Source organism: Coptis chinensis, chromosome 2 (assembly GCF_015680905.1).
Source record: "Coptis chinensis isolate HL-2020 chromosome 2, ASM1568090v1, whole genome shotgun sequence".
Taxonomy (NCBI): Eukaryota; Viridiplantae; Streptophyta; class Magnoliopsida; order Ranunculales; family Ranunculaceae; genus Coptis; species Coptis chinensis.
The window spans coordinates 24,388,027-24,409,088 of record NC_141457.1 but is presented as its reverse complement, the minus strand read 5'-3'; the positions used below and the strand labels follow the sequence as shown (position 1 = coordinate 24,409,088).

Below are 21,062 nucleotides of genomic sequence, written 5' to 3'. Positions count from 1 at the left end.
ATGTAAGACCGGTCCGGACAAGGGGGCGTGGGCTGTTTGTACATATATAATACAACGGCACTTTTGAGAAGTTAACAAATGACCGAATCAACTTAGGGGCAAGGCAATGCCCGGCCCCTCCCGGGTCGAGAGGGGAGAGCCCGCCCAGCGGACATTGTGTCCAAATCAAACTCCGCAGGCGAGGCAATGCCCCGGCCGGCCCGCCGGCCGTCAGAGAAGGGGGAGAGACCTTCGCGGACGTGATGTCCAAATCAAACTTAGAGGTGAGGCAATGCCCCAGCCGGCCTGACGGTCACAGAGAGCGGGGGGGAGATCCCTTCGCGGACATGAGGTCCGAATCAACTTAGGGGCAAGGCAATGCCCAAGCCGGCCTGCCGGTCCCAGAGAGCGGGGGGAGAGCCCTTTGCGGACATTGTGTCCAAATCAAACTCACGGGCGAGGCAATGCCCAGCGCTCCAAACCGGCCGTGGAAAGAGCAGGGGGGGGGAGTTAGAATCGAATATGCACAAGGTTAGAGACGGCAAACATTGGAGTTAAACATGACATGTGAAAACAGGGCACCTCCAGTAGGAGGCCCACAAGGTCAACAAAGTTACAATTCTAAGCAAAACTCCTTACATAAGGAGGGAATTTAACAGTGTTCAAAAGCGTCAAGGGCGCCACAACTAAAACATACAGAACCAGATACAAACACAAACAAAGCAAGTTCGAGTTCACGGAGAAGCTAAACGTGCATCCGAGGTGGTATCGCCTAAGTCACCAACAGGGGTCTCTTCAGTGAAGACATCAGCAGCATCTTCAGCGAAAACGGCAGCGGCCTCGGCAGGGGCTTCATCAACAGCCTCCCGGTTTGCTTCTAGATCTTCAACAACATCCCCAACGCCAGCCGAACCCTCCGGTCTTGTTTCAACCGCGGTACCCATCTCCCCCACGGTGCCCATCTCCTCATCAGCGGGGATCGGCGGCACCTCAGGTAGGAGGCGACCTTCCTTGAGAAGCCTTGAATGCTCCTCTTGGATCTTTCGGGCCACTCTCTTGTCCGCCAAGGACCGGTAATGGGCCTGGAGGGTAGTCATATCTGCCTTGTGCTGATCTAGAAGAACCGCAGTATCTCGTTGGTGCTGCTGGAGGAGAGAGGTGCGTTGCTGGCTCAGGCGGTCATTGACCGAGTCCATATAATCCTGATGGTTGTTCTCGGCGATTCTCAATTCATCCTGAGCCCGAGATTTTGCCAAGTCGGCGGCGTCTAGCTCTTGTTGGAGTCGTGCACAAGTAGCTCTCAGACCGTCAGGACCGCCGACCTCTCTCTCCAAGGAATCTACCTTAGACCGGGCACTGAACAGACCGCGGATCATATACGACATGTTCAGGCTCACCTAAGTACAGACAAGACAAGGGCGTCCAACAAAAAAAAAAAAAAAAGAGAGAGAGAGGAACAGTAGCGGAGAGAGTGGGAAGTACCTTCTCCCAGTTTGTATACAGAGAAGTGCGGTGATGTTCAAAGGTACCGGCATCAGCGTAAGCCCGGTCCTTTGGCAAGTGGGAGTCGTAGAAGATGGAGGATGCCACCGCGGGGTTCTCAAGAGCCGAATCCTCAACATTGACTCTGCGGTGGCGTACCTGAAAACCGGGACAAAGTCGGCAGGAGTGGCAACCTCTTTTCCTGGACGCTGGGTGATAGGAGGGGGAGCATCTTCTTCTGTCACACGGGCGGCGGGGATGGGGCCTTCTGACCCTACCGTCCTCGGCGCTTGGCGTGACCCGTCAGCGAAGGAATGGCGATGATGATGGGGGAGACTCGCCACCGCCGTCCTCATCACTATCAAACAGCTTCATCTGGGAGAGATCCATGTTCGCGGAGGGGGACTGTGGAGGGGTGAATTGATCTTCCCAAGTGGAGATGGCACGGTAGGAAGGAAGCCGTTCGAGTGCCGAAGTTTGAGGGGGAGCAAGAGATGACGGGGCGGCGGACGTGGAACGAGAGCTTCGAATAGGTCGGCGGCGGTGATGGTGAGAGCGGGAACGGTTTTTGTGGGGTGGTGAGGCTCTGGGTCTACGTTCCTTCGGAGGAGGCGGACGGTAAAAAGGGGCAGAAAAGCCTAGGAAGTCGCGGAGTTGAGGAACTTCCAGCAAAGGGGTACCAGTAGAGGGGTTAACGTTCAGGCGTTCAGCTTGGGCAATACCAAGATCGCGGAGTCTGTCGAAGATGGGACAGAGGTAGCCAGAGTATACTCGGGATTTGGAATCAGACCGCCAACCTGAAAAGAAACACAAACAAGAAACCAAGGTTAGTTAGCGGATCAAAGGCCGAAAGAAGAAAGGACGAGGATGAAACTCACCACTAGATTGGAAAACGAGGTGATTGAGTGTTACTCTGCCGGAGGCAGGCAGAGGAAGTCACCGGAAACATCACGGTGGGTAGTGGTGCATTTGTTTATCCGAGGTGGTGACCGGAGTAAGAAAGTTTTTCTTTTGGGGGCGGACCACGAAGGATTGGTATCCTATAACCACATCCTTGGTACTTTTCTTTAGAAAATACTGGGAGATAAGGTCGCGGCAAGTTATCTGAGGGTCGCCGGTCCTGTTGTAGTAGTTCGCGGCATACATGATTCTCCAGAAGTTGCCGATGCCTTGGCAGGGAGGGATGTTGAAATGATTGCACACTTCCACATCCAGTACGGTGAGAGGGAGCCGCAGCCCGGTGACGATCTGACCTACTGTCACAACTAAGCACCCGGGCCGCGGAGGCACTAAGTGGGGATAGTGGGTGACGGACGGCACGTGTTCTATCAAAATGCCGGTCGGAATGCCGTAGGCAGCCCTAATCGCACTTAAGTTAGGCCTACGATATCTAGAAGGCGGCAATAAAGGGGCAAGGAAACGGCCGGAAGTAGAGGGGGCCGGCGTGGCGGCCACTGGAGGTGGAGAAGCCACCTCGGTAGATCTAGAGGGTGAAGAGTCGTCGGAGGGAGAGGAGGAGGGGGACTCGGAGGCCGTCGCCGCCATCAAGAGGAAGGTGAACAGATTAGAAAAGAGAAACGATGCTAACAGTTGTAGGGGAAGTATAACGAGAAGGGATAGAAGCAAACAAAGAGGATAAAACGATAAGAATAACAAGAACAATAAAAGACCAACCTGAAACTGAGTCCAGCGACGCCAAAATCCGGCCGGAACCAAGCCAAGGAGAGTAAAGTCAGGGGAGAAAGTGCAGGGAAGTTGGAAAAGGGAAGAGAAACGCAAGACAAGGAAGGCCAAAGGAAGAAAATGGGAGAAAGAATGAAAGCGGGGAGTTTAAATAGGGCGAGGGTAAAATGGTAATTGCCAAGGTCGCGGAAACCGGAAGGGACTACTGAGGGGCACCGCTAGGAGCTTGACACGTGGGGTGTAGTACGAGGAGGGACGGGGCGGGCGGATGCATGCAATGAGTGACTGCTTGGCGCGAGGCAAACCCCGAGGGAGGACCAAACAAATCAAATAAGGAAAAAAAGAGGTATAAGGTTTCGGCCCGCCAATCTCTGAGGCCGCTGGCCGAGAAGGGCATCTGTAGTGGTAGGATTAGCGACTACGAAGATTGCGGTCGATGGACCGATGCAAGGCTGCTATAACGGAACACTGGGAGTAGAAGATAGGGAATAGGGGGCGAAGTAAAGACAAGCGGCGATTGTCGAGTGTACTGAGGATAATACCGCGGGGCTAGGGTGGACCAAAACCTACGCGAAGGCGGGCCGTGGAGCAAAGGATGGGAGGGCGGTGGACAACAATGATGCGAGGGAGGGGAGTATAAAAAAGAAGAGTGGGAGGAGAAAGAATGAAAAAGGAGAAAAAGACATTGAGGTTCTTTGTATCAACACCTTTTTGGTTTCTTGAGGTGGCGTGTCTGGCCGGCTCGAGGTAGTATAAGAAAGGAAAGGCGCTGGCACCGGATGTAGGCTGCGACTCTGCAAAAGTGATCGGGCCGCATCTTTGAAGCATGTGGGAACAGAGTGGTCAAAGTCCAAGAGGAGGGCAACGAGGAGGAGGAACAGGTGGCACAATAGCAAGGCCGCAGAACCCTAAGAAACAGATGTGCTAAGGTGGACCGAAGGATGAGAGGAGATCAACGGATAGGAAGGGAGAGGGGGCAGTATAAAAAGGAACAGTGAGGAGAGAAGAAAAAAAAATGAAGGGAAAAAGAAAGGACGGAGTGGGAGAGGGTGGGGGTATTAGGACATTGAATATTAGAGGTTGTAAATTGAGCTCGTACAATAAGATCACGTGGAGTTAGCAAGTGAGTACTTAAATGCCACTTATATCAACGAAACCGACTCATTGGATGCAAAACTTCAATGCATTGCATAAATCGATACTCCAATATCTAGCATCATCAAAAGTAAAAAGAATACACATTTTAGGTATACCGGACCTATTTTAGACATGATCCAACTTGAAGGCATGAATTATAATTTTATTGAGAGGAAAATAGGGGTATAATGGACATTTAATTTGATTTGGGTTGAAGTTATAGAGGTGAGGCCGGTGAGAATATTAACACCCCTCTATAAAACCATGCTCATATATACGCTACTTTCATCCTTTTTACTCTTTTTTTTCGGTAATAAAAAATGTTGGCGGCGATGCAGGGTCTCAAACCTCAACGCAACTTTCTTTTGAGTCTTTGAATTGCACCATTAAATTTAACATGTTGGATCTTGTTCATGCATAAACACTTATCTTTTTTTCTTTTTCGTTCTTTTAGAAATATACACCTTTTGTTTTTTTACTTTTCATTTACATTTCAATGGATGAAATTGTTTCTAAGACTTAAATGGAAGGATCTTAATTCTGAGAGTGTTTCTACAGCAACTCACACTTTTGAACCGAATTTGTGAACACACTGACGTGGCAAGCAGAGAGACCTTGATTTTCAGTACTTCTTTGACCAATACACACGCACCCCTGCCTGATGAGTGCCACGTCAGTGTGTTCACAAATTCGGTTCAAAAGATTCGGTTGCTATAGAATTTTGGTAATTATGATGAGGTTTTACTAATTCGGACCCTAACTAGTACAAAATATCTCGATATATCGCGATATTTTGAGATATCTATTCAGATTTCAAAAAAAGATATATAAATATCATGATATGTTCATAGATATATACGACTGCAAATGTTTGTGATATTTCAACGATACTTGTGATATTTGATGATATTTGGAGATATTTGGCAATATTTTATATATATAACAATTTTATTTAATATTTACTATTATATTTCAAATAAATATAAATAATATATCATGATATATCAATAAATATTCACGATATTTATCGATATTTTGAATATATCTACGATATTTGCATGTGAAACAATGTCAAATATCTCTAAAAAAGATGATATATCTACGATACATATCTAGAAATTGAATATCAATAAATACCCACATCCTGATATTTTGTACTATGAGTAGAACAAGAAATCTCGCATATTAACGTTTCACCAAGAAAATATGTATCAAAACCAAGTAAACATGGACTTAAAAACGAACCATAGTGTAACATTTTTTTTTATAATTAATTTATGTTGAACCACGCCTATATAATCCCCATTTCTTTTTATGACTTACAAATACTAGATGCCTGACAATATGAAATGCCACTACCATACAAAACTTTTTTTTGAGTTTGCACGGTAGCTTTAGTCTATATTTTTAATGACCCTTATAGGAATCAAATAAAAAAACTGTGGGCTCACAACCCCTTAAATGCAGGGGCTATATGTCTTGTCATTGTTCGACAGAACTATAATACTCCGACCCATGACCTATGTCCTTGCAAAAGATGAGATAAGGTTTCTTTAATAGAGTTTTCATCACTAACTTCTGGCGAGGTAGAAAACTACAAATATCCGTCATCTAAAACCAAATTTCCAGCTGAACATGTCAAACTTGTCATCAAATTTACTGAACATACTTGAATAAGAAAAAGAAAGGCCAGTGTGTTCGTTCACTATCTAACTCAATTTACACCATTTCCCTACAAGTGGCCACAACCTTTTAGGTGATTCTGCATCATCAATGACGATCCATTTCGAGGCATCTAACAACCTACTCGGATAAAACGTCCTTCAACCACATCTTTTTGGTGTCTATCTTGACCTGTATTCCTTCACAAATTTTTTTAATATCACAAAGAACTTTCTTGCTTTTGATGAACAGCTAAAACTGAAAAAGAAAAGTGCGTTCACAAACACAGATACACAGGGCACAACTAGGTTGAAACAATCTCACTAACAAACTTCTGTTTAATTTGCATGAAATGGTAGGGAAGACATTTCCCACAAAAGCAACTTTTGCCTTGATAATAGTATAAAATGAAATTACAGCTAAACAGAAAAACAATGTCTACCACAAACAACAAAATATGGAAAAGGAAGAAACAAGTAGAAGGTAGAAATACGGCGTATCAACTTCATAGCCGGGTACAACGAACAAAAAGGCAAGGGAAAAAATGAACCTTCTGTACATAGTTGACTGAAACCAAAAACAGCTCCTGCCTATTCTAAAGTGCAAGTGACTACATTATATATATTAGGACGAAAACGGAAAATAGCATCATAAGAAATATTGTGAACGAAAATCACAATATACCCAAAACTGTTAATATCAAACACCCCCATTTACTTCTTAAAGATATCTTCTATAGCTGAAAGATCCCAACAAGTCGCTAACCATGCTAGCCATGTAAGAGAAGCTTAGCAGTTCTCAGGACTAGTTGCAGAGGGCACCGGCATTGAAATAGTTTCCTTATCACCTATTCTTTCCTCTGCAATCACAGGATTTTCGTCAACCCTTGAGTTCAAAGCCCCTGGGTTCATTTTCTGGACTTCTTCCCTTGTGTAGATGAAGATTTTGCGAACCATGCTACAGAATTCCCTGTAGACAAAAAAAGGGAGAGATTGAACATAAATGCAACTTTTTCTTTTGCAGTAAAAAAAAGAAAAAAAAATGAGTACTTACTGCCAAGGGTCGTCTCCCACGAGCATCGTATCTCCTTCATTATCAGTGTAGATAACTTGCCAATTTTTGCCATGAGCCATCAGCTCCCCATTAAAATCAAACATTTGGTCTAATTCAGTGATCAGTTCATCATACCCATTGAACTTCGAAAGGTCCACAGACCTTCCAAGAGCAATCCCCTGTTTGAGAACCTGAAATCAGTAAAGTCAGAAACTAGTATCAATACTGACAGACATTTCTATTAAGTCCTTAAATTCTGAAACTGGTATAGATACCTTGGTACAACTTCTGGTTGAACCACTCTGAAGCTTGCTCTTAGCATCTCTTTGTCGTTGTCGACAAGCTGGGGAAGATTTCTCCTGTTCATTACCCAGAATAACCGTATCGGTCGACTTTGAGGCCTTTGATTGCTCAGACTGTTGGTCAGATTCCAAAGCCTTTTGGGGAGGCACAACAGGATCATTATGCTCTTCCGTCTCAGACATAAAATTTCCATGTGAAGGAGCTGCTTCTGATACAACAGGGTCAATGTTGAGAGGAATTCCAAAGAGCTTGCAGTTTCCATAGCTTTTGGATTTTGACGCCTCGTGTTGGTCTATATAAGCCTGTGGTCTTAATCCTCTAGGATGATGAAGAGTCTCTCGGTTGGATGGCGACATCAGAGGCATCATCCAGTTTACTTCATGCTGCTCAACCCTGAGATTGGGTACAACAGGATAACAAAGCCCACCATACTTTGCCCCTGGTTTTTGGTAAGATATCTCCCCCGCTTGTGCAGCACTCCTCATACTAGAGTCCACCATGTTAACTGATGGACTCGAAGGCATCATAGACCATGAGTGCATATTGAGTTTGCCATTCGAGTCTTGCCACTGATTTTTCAAAGGGTTAGGACCATCTATAATTCTACGAGGGGAATCATTGGAGGACTGAAAGCCTGATAACAGATCTGTATAGTTTGGTTCATGCCTCACCCAATTATCTGTTCCAAATCTGTTTGAATTACAAACCATATCAATCTTCCCATCCTCCTCCGAAGAAAACCATGCAACAGACCTGTGAACAGTTTCAGACTCATTGTTCTCACAGACGGGGCCTTTCAAGGTTGAGGGCTCTTGACCTTGCAAGACCCTCGAATACCCATTTATTGCTGGAGGGTCAGCGGTTGTAACTTTTGTTGAACCTACATACCGAAAAATATAAGGGTTTCATTAAGATAAATGGAAGGACGTTAAGCATTAAAATGTCATAAAGTAGGGAATGCATGTAAGGCTCTACCTTCCTTTGTGAGAACGGAGGAATCAGGGGATGAAGGCACCATGGCTGCACGAGGCCTCTTAGGCCGGCAGATAGGAAGAGGATTCAGAGCAGGAGTCAACGCAGGTTCAATTTTCCAAGGAGAAACTCTCTCAGGACGAGGAATAGACGAAGTTTCATCCCAACGCACCTGCAACAGATGAAAAGTGGTTCAATCACATGTATTGTTCCAATGCTATGATGCACGGATACGGGTACAGGTACCGATACGGCGACACCGGTACGGGGTACAATATGGCTTTTTTAAAATATTAGGATACGGGTACTGCCTATGGGTACGGCTAATTAATATGAATATTTTAAAATATGTGTATTCTGAAAATTATGTTAGTAGTTATTTGAGTAAAGTTAGTCAGGAACATGTGAAAAACTATTATAACACATGTCAAAGTCAATACAGCTTGAAGCCTCAAGAACAATTTATATTTCAATGGAGTAGAACTATCGGATCAAGTCTATTTCAGGGATTCCAATACCCTAGAAGTATCCAGTACCCGTATCGGTATCATACCCGACCGATACTGGTGCAATGGCATTTTAGGAGTATCCGTGCATCATAGTTCCAATGTTCACATAACAAAATAACCCAAAGACAACTAATGCTTGTCTTACCTTGAGACATCTCCATTTTGATTCACACCACCTATTGGGATCAGCATCTCCCATGCCAACTATAGTTCCAGTGAATCTGTACGCGCAATACAGGAATGTCATGGATAAAAAGATTTTTACAACCTTGGCACCGTAATTAATTTGTCAGATAATTTGCTGAGCTATCATGGCTACCTCTGTTCTGGAGCTTCTTCGCCTTCAAACCTCATCTTGAATCTCATCCCTATAGAGTATGTGTTCTTTAGAGACTCCAAGAACTGATCGACTGGAACAATAAACTCAGCAGGGCTTGTTCTGCAAATGGAACTCAGATTAATGGTTTGCCCTAGGATACCACATGTAATGTTGAATTTCCCAGCATATACTGGAAGATTTCTTTATTTCGTTTGACAAAGCTACAGTGAATTCTACGTCTCATGAACTGACAACAAGTTTTCCAGTTATAATACACGATTATTATTACTAAAGCCCAGACAGATTTCAGCATAGAATATAAACTGTATAACCATTAATAAGTTAATCAAAGAGATACTCCACAGTTTCATACCTCGGCTTGTAATAGACTGTGAACATGGTTCCTGTTGAGACAGCATGCCAGGCTGTTGCAAGTACACCGAGGTGCATACTGTGACTAGATATCACAGAAGATGGAACATTGCTCTGCTGTCTCAGAGCACGTCTTACTCCAACACGAAGTTCCCCATTTTCACCTCTGGAAACGACCAAATAGAAGTTAAGCCTGACAAAAACTTCAATGGTGAGATGCGTAAAAGAGTAATGTAGGTAACCAACCTAAGAAAAATAAAAGCATCCCCTGCAACAAGCCTTTTAGAGCTCACAAAGACGCTCCAACCACTTTGAAGAAGGTGTCTCCTTGGTTGACCTGGCAGTAAAAAATTACAAATCTAACTATATGGAAAAGCAAAAATCATACATTTTGATGAAAGCATCACCAATTTTTTCATTAACGGGTAAAAAAAAAGTATTACCATTTTTTAATGCATCTTAGAGTTTTTTCACCATGGACAAGACATTATAGCGTTCTACATAAATAGTAAAAAGCCCAAATCCATAGCAGCAGCAAATCAACAGGATATATGAGTATGCAGCTTTCCTTTTAAAGAATAAGTTTGTAAGCACAAACAAAACAAAAACAAGATATGTCCAAGAAAGCTGTTTTAACCCCCATGAAATGTAAGTTGCAAAAGCCTATGAAGTATACTTGTCATGGAATCCCAAGAGAAACACTGTAGGAGTCGCAAGCGGTATTTGCAAGAGTAAATTTATCCCCAAAACCTACTACGACATCTTTTCCACTTAATAAATAAAACCGAAAATCAAGAACAATAAGCAAGGAACATTAAACAAAAAATGAAATCACTAGGAGGCACACATTTAAGAGCATACATAATATGCCAGAATAGTACTATATACATAAACAGCTTTTCTCCTGTTGCTAAACCAATAGTTGTTCAAGACACGTATAGATTGGCTGATAAAAGAAAATCACTGACCACGAAAAATGTGACGGAATCGCCACTCCATTCCATGCAAATCCTTGGCTACCAATTCCTGGGTAGGAGGTTGCCGACCCATATCCTTCCAAACATAACAGAATCAACATTAGAAACTTCAGAGAGTAACAACATAAACTAAAGAAATCGGAAAATCCCAAGGCAAAGAGACAAACCAGTGGTGGTAAGCATTCATCAGCATGACGCCTCAAAACAGAGAATCCACCATGAGTGCTAGTATCAGAGGCAGTCAAAGTCTTACAAAAGGAATGCACGTGAGGACGTATAGGTGGAGGAGGCGACGCCTCCTTTTCCATTGAATTTTCATCTTGCTAGAAAAAACAAAACCAAGCCCCATCAATTCACTCCCAACTTAAAACTCTATATCAAATTCCACAAAACTACCAAAGTATAAATTACACATACATTTTCTGGAAGCAAAGTCACTTGTGCAAACACCTCATCCGTATCTGGTTCAGCCTACATCAAGAAACACCATTTACTAGATCTATAACAACAACATGAAAACCCCAAGCACCCAAAACTTAGTATAATAGTCTAATACCTTCAATTGAACATTAATGACGCGACAAAGTATCTTTGAAGGAAGATCATAAACAGGCATTTGCTTATCAGCAACTTGATTTGTTGATGCTTCAACCTAAAACATATAAACATTTCAACCAAACACGCAAGTTCCAAAACAAGATACATCAAAACCGAACTTCAAAAAGCCAAACAAACACATAAAAATACTAATTAATACCTGTTCAATATGACCTTGTGGGAAATAGAAAACTCTTTCACGTTCACGAGGAACAGTAACAAGTGGACCAGCACAAGCATGCCATAATTCTGTATAAAGCCCATCATCTAAACTACCTACACAAGAAAAAACCTCAGATCTCTTCAAAAAAAACACACACACACACACTAAACTCCTCAAATTCATACCCAACTCTCTCACCTTTTGGAAAACCTTTTCCACCATCATTATTACTTGAAAGTTCAGAAGTACTCATTTTTTTTTAACTACAGTTTCAACACAGATCTCTCATCTATACCCTCAAATCCACTCACAAATCAAATTCTTGTCCAAAACACCAATGCTTTTTTTTTTTTTTTCCTTTGTTTTTTTTTACACCAAGTTAGTTAGAACAAAGGGTGTGTTTTGGGGTTTGTGACTTTGAGTTGAAAAAAAAAATAATGTATTATCATTTCTGCTTGAGAAATGGTTTTCATCTTTTTTTTCTTTTCTTTTTTTGAAAGATGATATCTCTTTCTTCTGCCAAAAAATAAAAGTGGTAGTATAGAGCCAATAGCAGGCATAGACTTTACCACTGTGGGTTAACTAGGGTTGTAATCATTTCTACCTATAGTCAACTTTTTAACTTGGGTACCCGGTACTCTTTTTACCTGATTACCCGGTATTGACAACGGACATTATGGTGTTGTTGGTTTGTGTTAAGGAAACTATCTTGTCCAACTTGGTGGATACTTGGACACGACTCAAAATCGTGGTTTTTAGGAGATCATCATAATCATCACCATAGACTAAAAAATCACAATTGCAATCGAGAATGTGCAAATCGACTTTTTGCACATTATTTTGGCGTGTTGTAGTCACTAGGCAGGATTTGTTTAATCAATGACATTTTTGGAACCAGCTGATTTTTTGTACGGGATTTCAAAATTTCAAATCATTATTTGATACAGGGCGTTAACAAAGAATGTACATAGTACTACATACATGTCAATATACTACAGTACTACCGAAAATTCAGAAACCAAGTGAGCGATATTTTTTTTTCTGTTGGCATAATTGGGGAGTTGAAAGGACTGGTGTCGACAATGATATTTTGACATTGGTTAGACTCTTTGGTGTCCAACCAAGGTGGACATTAGAAAGACTTGTCTTTAATGCTAGGCGGCTGTTGGAGTTTTTGTCCCTATTTCTAACACTGTTATAAACAGGGAAAACGGAAAGGTGTTCACTTTTATTAATATTCTTTTTTTTTTACGGGGAATTGGTTTTGTCGTATGACTAAGAAGCAAGAGTTAACCATGGTTACTTTCTCTATCTTATTTTTTTCGTTTTAATAAAAAAAAAAAACGGAGGCATTTATGGCGTAAGCCACGTGTCAGAATGATAAATGACGAGAGTGTTTCGTGTGCCGGCGGTACAACGATGTAACGGACATTGAAACGTTCTTATCTTTCGCGCATTTGTTTTTGTGATCGTTCGTCGTTTTTCTTGTAGTTTAGTTGTTATGCATAAAGGAGCCCCTAATTAATGGATCAGTTATGAAATTCTTTCCTAGCGTTACGACCTATTCAGCTGACTAGGTGGGGTATGTATGCATGTGATTCTCAAGAGTTTATCCTGTTCAATGAGTCCTTCTGTCCTTCAAGACAAACAAAGCCACAAAAGCTCTTGCACTCTTGATATCAACACCCACCCACAATAATGTTTTGTGCACCCAACAGAATTATAGATACCTCGGTGGCAAAGAAATAACAAAAACGAACAAAAGTAGAATATCCGCTCTTGTTTTTGAAATTGGAAGGACGCGAAAAGAAGCTAATCGCATTTTGGTCCTACCAGTCAGTAATCGCGATATTAGAATTTAGTCCATTAATCGATAGTTTATTCGAATTTGGTCCACAATTGACCAGTTGACTTTGCAGTTTTGCCTTAATTGTGAGTTGACCGCTCTCAAGTCTATTCCATCCTGAAAATGGCCATACTTCCCCCACACATGCCATAAATTTGACATACTTGAGAACCAAACTGCCAAATATCTCTGTTAAGACTTAAGAGTAGGACTTGTACTAAAAACTTTTGTGTGGCATCATCTCCTTCGTTCAATCCAAAAGTGGAGATTAGATAATTAACATGAAAGACTCACACAAACTGACAAACCTACCACCACCATCCATAGCAATATGAATCACCACATACCAACCAATCAAAAACTCATTTTTCACATTTTAAATTAACAAATAAATTCTCATTCCTCACATTTTTCTATTCAAGATCGTGTTTAAAGTTTGACACCCATCTTTCTTATTTTCCTACGTATTTCTCATTTAATTTTGAATTGAAATTTCAACTGCCCATTTCCTACTTTCCTTAAAATTAAAAGTTTTTCTAGTGTAATAATATTTAAGTTGAATAGGACAAGGAATTGGATATTTGTTTGAGGTTCAAAGCAAGTGATGGTGGCGGAGAAGGTGATTGTTAGCGATGGTGGTGTGGGGTGGTAACTAATTGATGAATGAAGAAGAAGGGAAATTCTAAAATTTGGACACATATATGCGATTAGATTAGTTGAAATATTATACACGTTGTCAAAAAAGCAATTAGGGTATGAAAAGTAGTGTGTTGGGGTTTTAGCATCCTTCAAAAGTAAAATCTCCATGGAAACCACGATCAACTTCTTCTTCAATAGTTCAGTTCGGTCTCTTTGGTCAAGTTGTGCTTAAAAGGAAAGTAGTCACTTCACATTGAAAAACTTGGGACCTTCTCTTTCTAATTCTCTCTTTAATTTCCCTCCTGCATTGCATGTCTATGATATTTTAAATTTTTTTTTGCATATTCTCCTTAAAAGACAGGCCTACTTTGGGAGCATTAATGGGATCTCATGTGAAATGTTCGGTCAATAAGTTTTATACATAAAAGTTGTACGTGTCCAGCTAGATTATTTCATTACATTTTGAAGGTGAAGACCACCTATGTCTATTTCTGAGTCTCTTCTTATATTTATAGAATTTGCCCTCTCTACAAGTTTGAAGTTTTTTAAGAAAAAATTTCAATTTGATATGGTATGAACTAGGGGTGTGCATGGATACCAAATTACCCGAAACCAAACCAAAACCAAACCGGTTTATAGCGGTCATGGATTAGATCCATCAAAAGTGGGTCTTTAAGAACCGAACTGATAAAGAACCGTAACCGTTAGAACTGAATAATAAAAAACCGATGGATACCCGAACCGAAACTATAACCGATTATTATGATTTTGATATATAAAATTTAGTATTATATTACACTAAATAAAGACAAATCAAAATATTATAGGGTTAGTTAGACTTACCCCCATTACTAGTTGCAATTAGTGTTACCCCCATTTGAGTGATCTAACGGTTAGATTTCTTCATCTGAAAAAAAAAAATTCATTTCGTAACCGTTGGATCTTGCAATTGGGGGGATATCACTAATATTTTTGGAAACGGGAGGGGGGAGGGGGGGTAAACACTAATTGCAACTAGTAATGGGAGAGTAAGTCTAACTAACCCAACATTATAATATATAGTTTTTGTTTGTTAGGCATAAAAGTCTACTAAATATATATAGCATAATAGTTAATGTGTTATTAAATGTATGTTTTATAATATTACATTAAACACGTGTATTATAAATGTAATAATAATGTCAACATCCGCATGTATACTATGAATTAGCTAATACATGCATTGTATATATTAACTAATACGCGTGTACGTGCTTGATATATTACATATGTATATCTCTACTAGTAGTATCTCCTATAACTAATTAACCTATACCCTTAAATTCATCCGGGTATTTTTGTTACACATAATATCCCTGGATGAATAATTAAATCAAATACCTAGATATTTATTAATGGGGACTACTTGGTCTTTTTATGCATTTGTAAATTCTTAGTACCGATATTGTCCTTAAATTAAAATGTTGTTTAACACTTTAGAATTGGAGTAATCGGTCCTTTCATGTGGTGGTGAATTAAAAAATCAAATCCACGCCGTTTTGAATTGTGCGCCCCACCATAAATGGGCATTTAATTAGCGATAATTGGGTAATTTAATTAGACTTTAAAGAAAACGAAAAGTCTAGGGAGAGAATGCGAAGGGATGAAACCCAAAATATTATTTTCTTCTCGCCCTGCCCAACCATTCTTTTCATTGAAACCCATCTATTTTTTGTTTGCTCACTTGACAATAATCTCTTCGTATCCATCACTCCGTCATACGCCATGGAGGAGGTGAGACACTGTTATATTTTTCTTGATCTTAAGAAAGGTCATATCTCCATCTATCGCTGGTGATTTGAATGGATTAGAAGCATTCGAAAATCATTCCATTTGCGTTATTTGGTTTCAATTTCATAATATCAACAACTGGAAGACTTGGTATACTCTCTCTCATTACTCATTAGCTCATTTTCATTCTTTGTTTGTTTCTGCTTTTGAACTTTGTTAATGGTTATATATATGTGATACCCATTTTTGTTATTTAGGTTTTTTCTTTGTTATTTTGGTTTTGTGAGTGTGAATTATTGAGTGACTTGGATTTGAGTACTTCTTAACTTAGTGTATGAACAAATTCCTCTGTTGGAACTATTATTTTTATTACAAATGCATACTCAAAAGTAAAAACAAATTATATGAAATACATGATAATATAGATATTTTAGTGATTGTGACACACACAACATCTATCTTGACAAGGAGAACCCCGCATTCGTGTTGTTGTTTTGGGTGTGTGTGGTGGTCTATTTTGTGATTCTACTATTACTATTCTAGACAGCCGAAAATGTACTTTAGGGTGTTTGCACTATAGATCCAGATAATCAATTTAGTAACTACCTCATGTATAGTTGGATTTGTAACATGTTGTAAGTACACAAATAGATACTTGAGTTGGTCTTCTTGGATTGAGTTTGTTGTTGTGGTTGGAGTTTGTTGATTATCACTTATTGTCTACAAAATCTGATGACTTTGGTTTCTATTCGGTAGAAAGATGATATTGGTGTTGGAGGCTCGTGGCCTGACTTCATTAATTATCTGATGAACTCTATTAAGTCTGCCAATGTTAAGCTTGTTGTTGGAGGATTCCAAGTGTCTACTAATTCAGGTGTTGGTCATGGTGAGTGTAGTATGTCCATTAACTACTTTTCTTTTTAATATGATTATTTGAAGGGAAAATCTTAAACAATAACTGGTGCAGCCATGCGGGGAACAATGTTGTAATGATATATAGATACTTATTTCGAAATAAAATGAGGCTTTTCATATGGAATAATACAGGAAATGTACTTATGCGAGCACATATGCTTATGCATTTGATGTGTTACTGAAAATGCAAATGCACAAGGTTGTTGGCGGGCCATAACTCCATGTAAGTTGTTACTCTATAATAGTAGTGTAATATATAATTTAATATCTCTTTCTCATTGGTTGCGCGCTTTAATTTCCATTGCATTGTACAATAAACATTTTAATAGAAAACTCTTGTGTAATTGGGTTAAATTGAGAATTACAAGACTTAAAGGTTGGAACTACTCTAAGTATATCCAAGTTGTTGCTAGCCAATTGGGAAGCATAACTATCAACATGATGGATGCATCTTATAGTAATATGGTGCATATATGATTTATAGGCCATCTTATATATTGCTTCTGTCAAGAAATAATTAGTTTTCGACAACTACTTTTCTTGCTTTACGCATGTATTACCATTTGTTATTTACTGATTTTCGTATTCGTACTTAGGTTTCTCGCGTATTATTTTTTGTATGTTAAAATTGTTGTGTGAAAATTTCAAGTGTTTTATATGCTATGACTAAGTTTATTGCATGCATAAGAAACTATCTGATATTCTGAAGCCTATACTATGTGGAACTTTGGTGTTTCAAGTGCCAAAATTGCAATAGCTCACAAGACCAAAGGAACTCCTGTCATTACTATTTCACCTGATAGACTCATGAATTCGTTTGCTAATAGGCCGTAGCAATAATATCTTGGTAGATTTTCGAAGCATCCAGAAGCAGACATGATCTACTTGTAAAAGGTTGTAACTTATGTTTTTCTCTCATTCATAAATCTAGACAATATTGTCATTTTTGTCTCAACTCAAAGCATTTGGTTTGCAAGTAGCTATCCTTGTCTGTCAGGTTGCACTTCTACTTCATCAAACTATTTGTTGATGTTACTTGTGTGTTCTTACATTTACATGCTAGAATTATTTTGCTTCTTAAGTTGCAATGTCAACTATATTTATATTAGAAATTAAGGCGTTGACTCAACAAAACCATTTTTTATATTTTTTTCCTCATACTTCAGGTCATAGTTTACGTTATGCTCAATCTCATTCATTTCTTTGATCCGAAACGTGTTCTATCTGATATTCTGAAGCCTATACTATGTGGAACTTTGGTGTTTCAGGTGCCAAATTTGCAATAGCTCACAAGACCAAAGGAACTCCTGGCATTACTATTTCACTTGATCGACTCATGAATTCGTCTGCTAATGATGTCGTAGCAATAATATCTTGGCAGATTTTCGAAGCATCCAGAAGCAGGCAACATGATCTAATTGTAAAAGGTTCTAACTTATGTTTTTCTCTCATTCATGAATCTAGACAATATTGTCATTTTTTGTCTTAACTCAAAGCATTTGGTCTGCAAGTAGCTACCCTTGCCTGTCAGTGTTGCACTTCTACTTCATCAAACTATTTGTTGATGTTACTTGCCTGTTCTTACATTTACATGCTAGAATTATTTTACTTTTGAAGTGGCAATGACAATTATATTTATATTAGAAATTAAGGCGTCGACTCAACAAAACCATTTTTGATATTTTTTTTCCTCATACTTTAGGTCATAGTTTACGTTATGCTCAATCTCATTCATTTCTTTGATCCGAATCGTGTTATATCACTTCGTTTTCAAGGCGGGTCCAAGGGACTTTTGAGTGCATAGTTGCACACTTACGAATGGTGAGTTAGTGACTATTTCTTGCTAGATTACTCTGGCTTATTTGTTATCGTAGGGTTTATATATATGAAATGATTTTTTTTCTTTTTCTTTTTTCTTTTTTCTTTTTTTTTCCCAATAATGGAATTAAGATAATTATAACTCTAAATTTGGATTATCATAACTTTGCGAGTTTGGTCATGTTGCATTTTATTTGTCCCTAGAAAGTTAAACTAGCCATTGAACAAGTTAAGTAGTTAATTCCAATTTGGACATTCAGTCATGAATAAATGAAAGGAGACAAACATACCACTTTGAATGTTTTAGGTCCTTTGGCTAACTAATCCATAATGGGAGCTAAAATTATGGCATTATTTTCGAGTTGAAGTTTAACATAAATTTTTCTTGGGTTTTGTTTTTGTTCGTGGGAAGTGTGAAACCATATCATAAAACTAAAAAACTATATCTACATCTTATAATAAGGTCTCTAAAACTACTTCTGCGATCTCACCCAGAAAAGTTATTTCTTCGCACAACTCTTCGCACAATACCTTAGCTCAATGTACAGATGGAGTTTTAAACATCATTGACCCTTTTTTTGTTTGTCTAGATTGTAGATAGGCAAGCATATTTGATGCAGAGATATGCATCCTCTAAAGTTGTCGCAGTGCAAGTTCTTCTTTCAAAAACTTTTCTGCATCTATGACTTTTCCACTAATATGATTAAATACCAAAGTATAGTTTACTGCTCTTAAGAAAAGGTAGATGTTATTCATTTTGATGAGATCACAATCATCAAGTGTAACTGAATTTTTTTCTTATATATGCGAGACAAAAAATTTAGATGTAAGGTTGAGCATATTGGCATGGAGATCATATCCTTTACAAAATACGGATATTAGCTGGTCTTTGCATATTTTCAAATGTATGGAGGTGATCTGTGCACATTACAATCTTCTCTAGAGTGGCTATGCACATGAGCAATGTCTTAAGAGCTTTTTCTGGTTGTTAATTCTTGATCTGTCCTTTTTTTTAGACAAATGGTGATATGTTTTGCAATGGAGAGTGAGCAGATGAGTACCGCTAGGATCTTGACATTATGTGCTATTAGTTGAACTACGAAATGGCGCCATTTGAGGCCAAGGAATCTTCAACATAAAAAGTAATGCAGAAGTTCAGAGCAATCTTGTGTACGATTCCTGTTACGTGTTCTAGGAAGTATGAGCAAAAGGACACTTGGTTTATGAGCTGGCAATTAGATAGCAATAGTTGATTCTATGTATGTGTACACTAGCCTTAAGGACTCAATTGTATACTTATCATTTAGAATCCATAATATAAAATCATTCTATTATTTTGTTCTCCTAGCAGTGTTGACTCATGGAATTTTTTTGTCATGTTTGATGTGTTTAGATCCCATTTCATATTTGGCATCGTCAGTTGTAGCGTGTTAAAGTGTTATTTCAACTCCATTTTGGTCAAGGTCTTATACAATATTCTTAGTACTTAAGATCAAAGAAACTAACTGGAAAGATTTATGTTCAAATGCTATTTTTTATAAGAGGGGCATTTCTAAAAGTAGTTGTGTTAGAACAAGGCTGTTACTAGCGAATAGGTATTGATCAAAAGGTAGTTGTGTACATGGATCCTTGGTGACTTATCAATGACAACCCGGTTTTGTTGGGAGATTGGATTGATGTTGAAGATTGCGACGGTGGTCTGATGGTGTACTATTTTATTAGAGGTTGCTCGAGTGTGGGATAGAGGCAAACTTCTGAACCTTTCCCAGTTCCTCCTGTGGAGACTATTATGGATATTAATGTGAGATTAGGCTATATGGAGGACAAGTTATCATGGCTAGGTAAAAGGCAGACAATTTTCTGTCAAATTTTTGCTACAGGGAACTAAAAGGCGTACTACTTAATCCAAAATAATATCAACTTATGCAATGCTTGATAGCCAATATATAATGGTTCTAACATGACGCCACTTGTATTTGTGACGCCTAATTTTTTGTTAGTGAGAGGACTATGCACATTGTTGTTGCAATTTTCATACCTTCATATATAGAATATTGATACATCAATTAGGTTTGGAGTATTTTAATGGAGGGATCACAACAATCTTCAACACTTAGAATAACGACGATGGTGCTGATTAGAATATTTAGGAGTGGCTAATAGCCACGCGAAGGCAAGTAGAAATTATGGGTGCTTCAAATAGAAACCAGGTCATTCACATTTTTTAACCCTTTTCTCTTGAGATATAAAAGTAGTAGGCTTAACAATGAGAATACATACTTTGGCCGGTATAGTTTATAGCAATATTGGTGGAAACTTAATAGAAAATTGGGATCCATGTTGCAGGCTATAAAGAGGACCTCTTCTGCCCTCTTCTTCCTCAATTTCGATCCCTTGGAATCATCAATTTTGGGAAGTCCAATTCATGAATTTCATTTTTAGGTTATGCTGATCCAGGTGAGTTTGAGGATGATTAATGTTTTGTTGATTCCTATTAGGCATTTTGATATAATTAGGAGTATGTTTTGTCTTTTGAAGAAGAAAATTCTTATTACTAAGCTTATGCGATGACGTAAATTAGCACTATTACTTCATTGGTTCTGAAACAATACTAGCATCATCACTTTATTGGTAATATATGTTGAGTTGGTACTGTGATCAAAAAAATTCTAAAGATTGTCCATCTCATTGTGATTACTGCTCTCTGCTAATTGTTTTGTTGAATCACTACACAGTGCTTTGCTTATTGTTTCGTCCTTTTTTTAGTTGGTATAGAACTCAGTTCTTTAGTTTTATTTTATTTTGCAAATAATGTATGCTCCCATTTATCCTATAAGCTTGGGGCCTGCACTTAATTTCTCGGTGT

The 21,062-nt window shown here is 39.1% G+C and overlaps 1 protein-coding gene and 1 long non-coding RNA gene across 5 annotated transcripts; one reads left to right on the top strand and one right to left on the bottom strand.

Moving 5' to 3' along the window:
- Positions 1–6,310: 6,310 nt before the first annotated feature.
- Positions 6,311–11,783, bottom strand: LOC147515482 (auxin response factor 2A-like). Of its 2 annotated transcripts, none has more exons than XM_086587781.1 (14): positions 11,407–11,783; positions 11,206–11,321; positions 11,005–11,100; positions 10,866–10,919; positions 10,616–10,771; positions 10,440–10,524; positions 9,718–9,808; positions 9,473–9,637; positions 9,100–9,219; positions 8,926–9,001; positions 8,275–8,443; positions 7,272–8,179; positions 6,997–7,187; positions 6,311–6,912 (listed from the first exon to the last, which is right to left on the bottom strand). In XM_086587781.1, the coding sequence occupies exons 1-14, from the start codon at positions 11,459–11,461 to the stop codon at positions 6,732–6,734; spliced, it is 2,463 nt and encodes an 820-aa protein (XP_086443907.1). In that variant the 5' UTR covers positions 11,462–11,783; the 3' UTR covers positions 6,311–6,731. The 2 variants fall into 2 exon arrangements, with proteins under 2 accessions (XP_086443907.1, XP_086443914.1); XM_086587788.1 differs by having other exon boundaries at positions 11,206–11,312; positions 11,407–11,726.
- Positions 11,784–15,313: 3,530 nt separating this feature from the next.
- Positions 15,314–19,543, top strand: LOC147515481 (uncharacterized). 3 transcript variants are annotated; one of them, XR_015213446.1, is made up of 6 exons: positions 15,314–15,613; positions 16,220–16,349; positions 16,511–16,601; positions 17,647–17,805; positions 18,081–18,199; positions 19,213–19,543. It is a non-coding gene; the product is annotated as an uncharacterized LOC147515481 (long non-coding RNA). The 3 variants fall into 3 exon arrangements; XR_015213445.1 differs by having other exon boundaries at positions 16,220–16,601; XR_015213447.1 differs by lacking the exon at positions 18,081–18,199 and having other exon boundaries at positions 16,220–16,601.
- Positions 19,544–21,062: the final 1,519 nt, after the last annotated feature.

Excerpts from the sequence above, each read along its gene's own strand:
- LOC147515482 (XM_086587781.1), bottom strand. The coding sequence starts at position 11,461 with ATGAGTACTTCTGAACTTTCAAGTAATAATGATGGTGGAAAAGGTTTT. Across the intron at positions 10,772-10,865 it reads TGACTTTGCTTCCAGAAAAT|CAAGATGAAAATTCAATGGA; the intron begins GTATGTGTAATT and ends TGTTTTTTCTAG. Across the intron at positions 8,180-8,274 it reads CTCCGTTCTCACAAAGGAAG|GTTCAACAAAAGTTACAACC; the intron begins GTAGAGCCTTAC and ends TTCGGTATGTAG.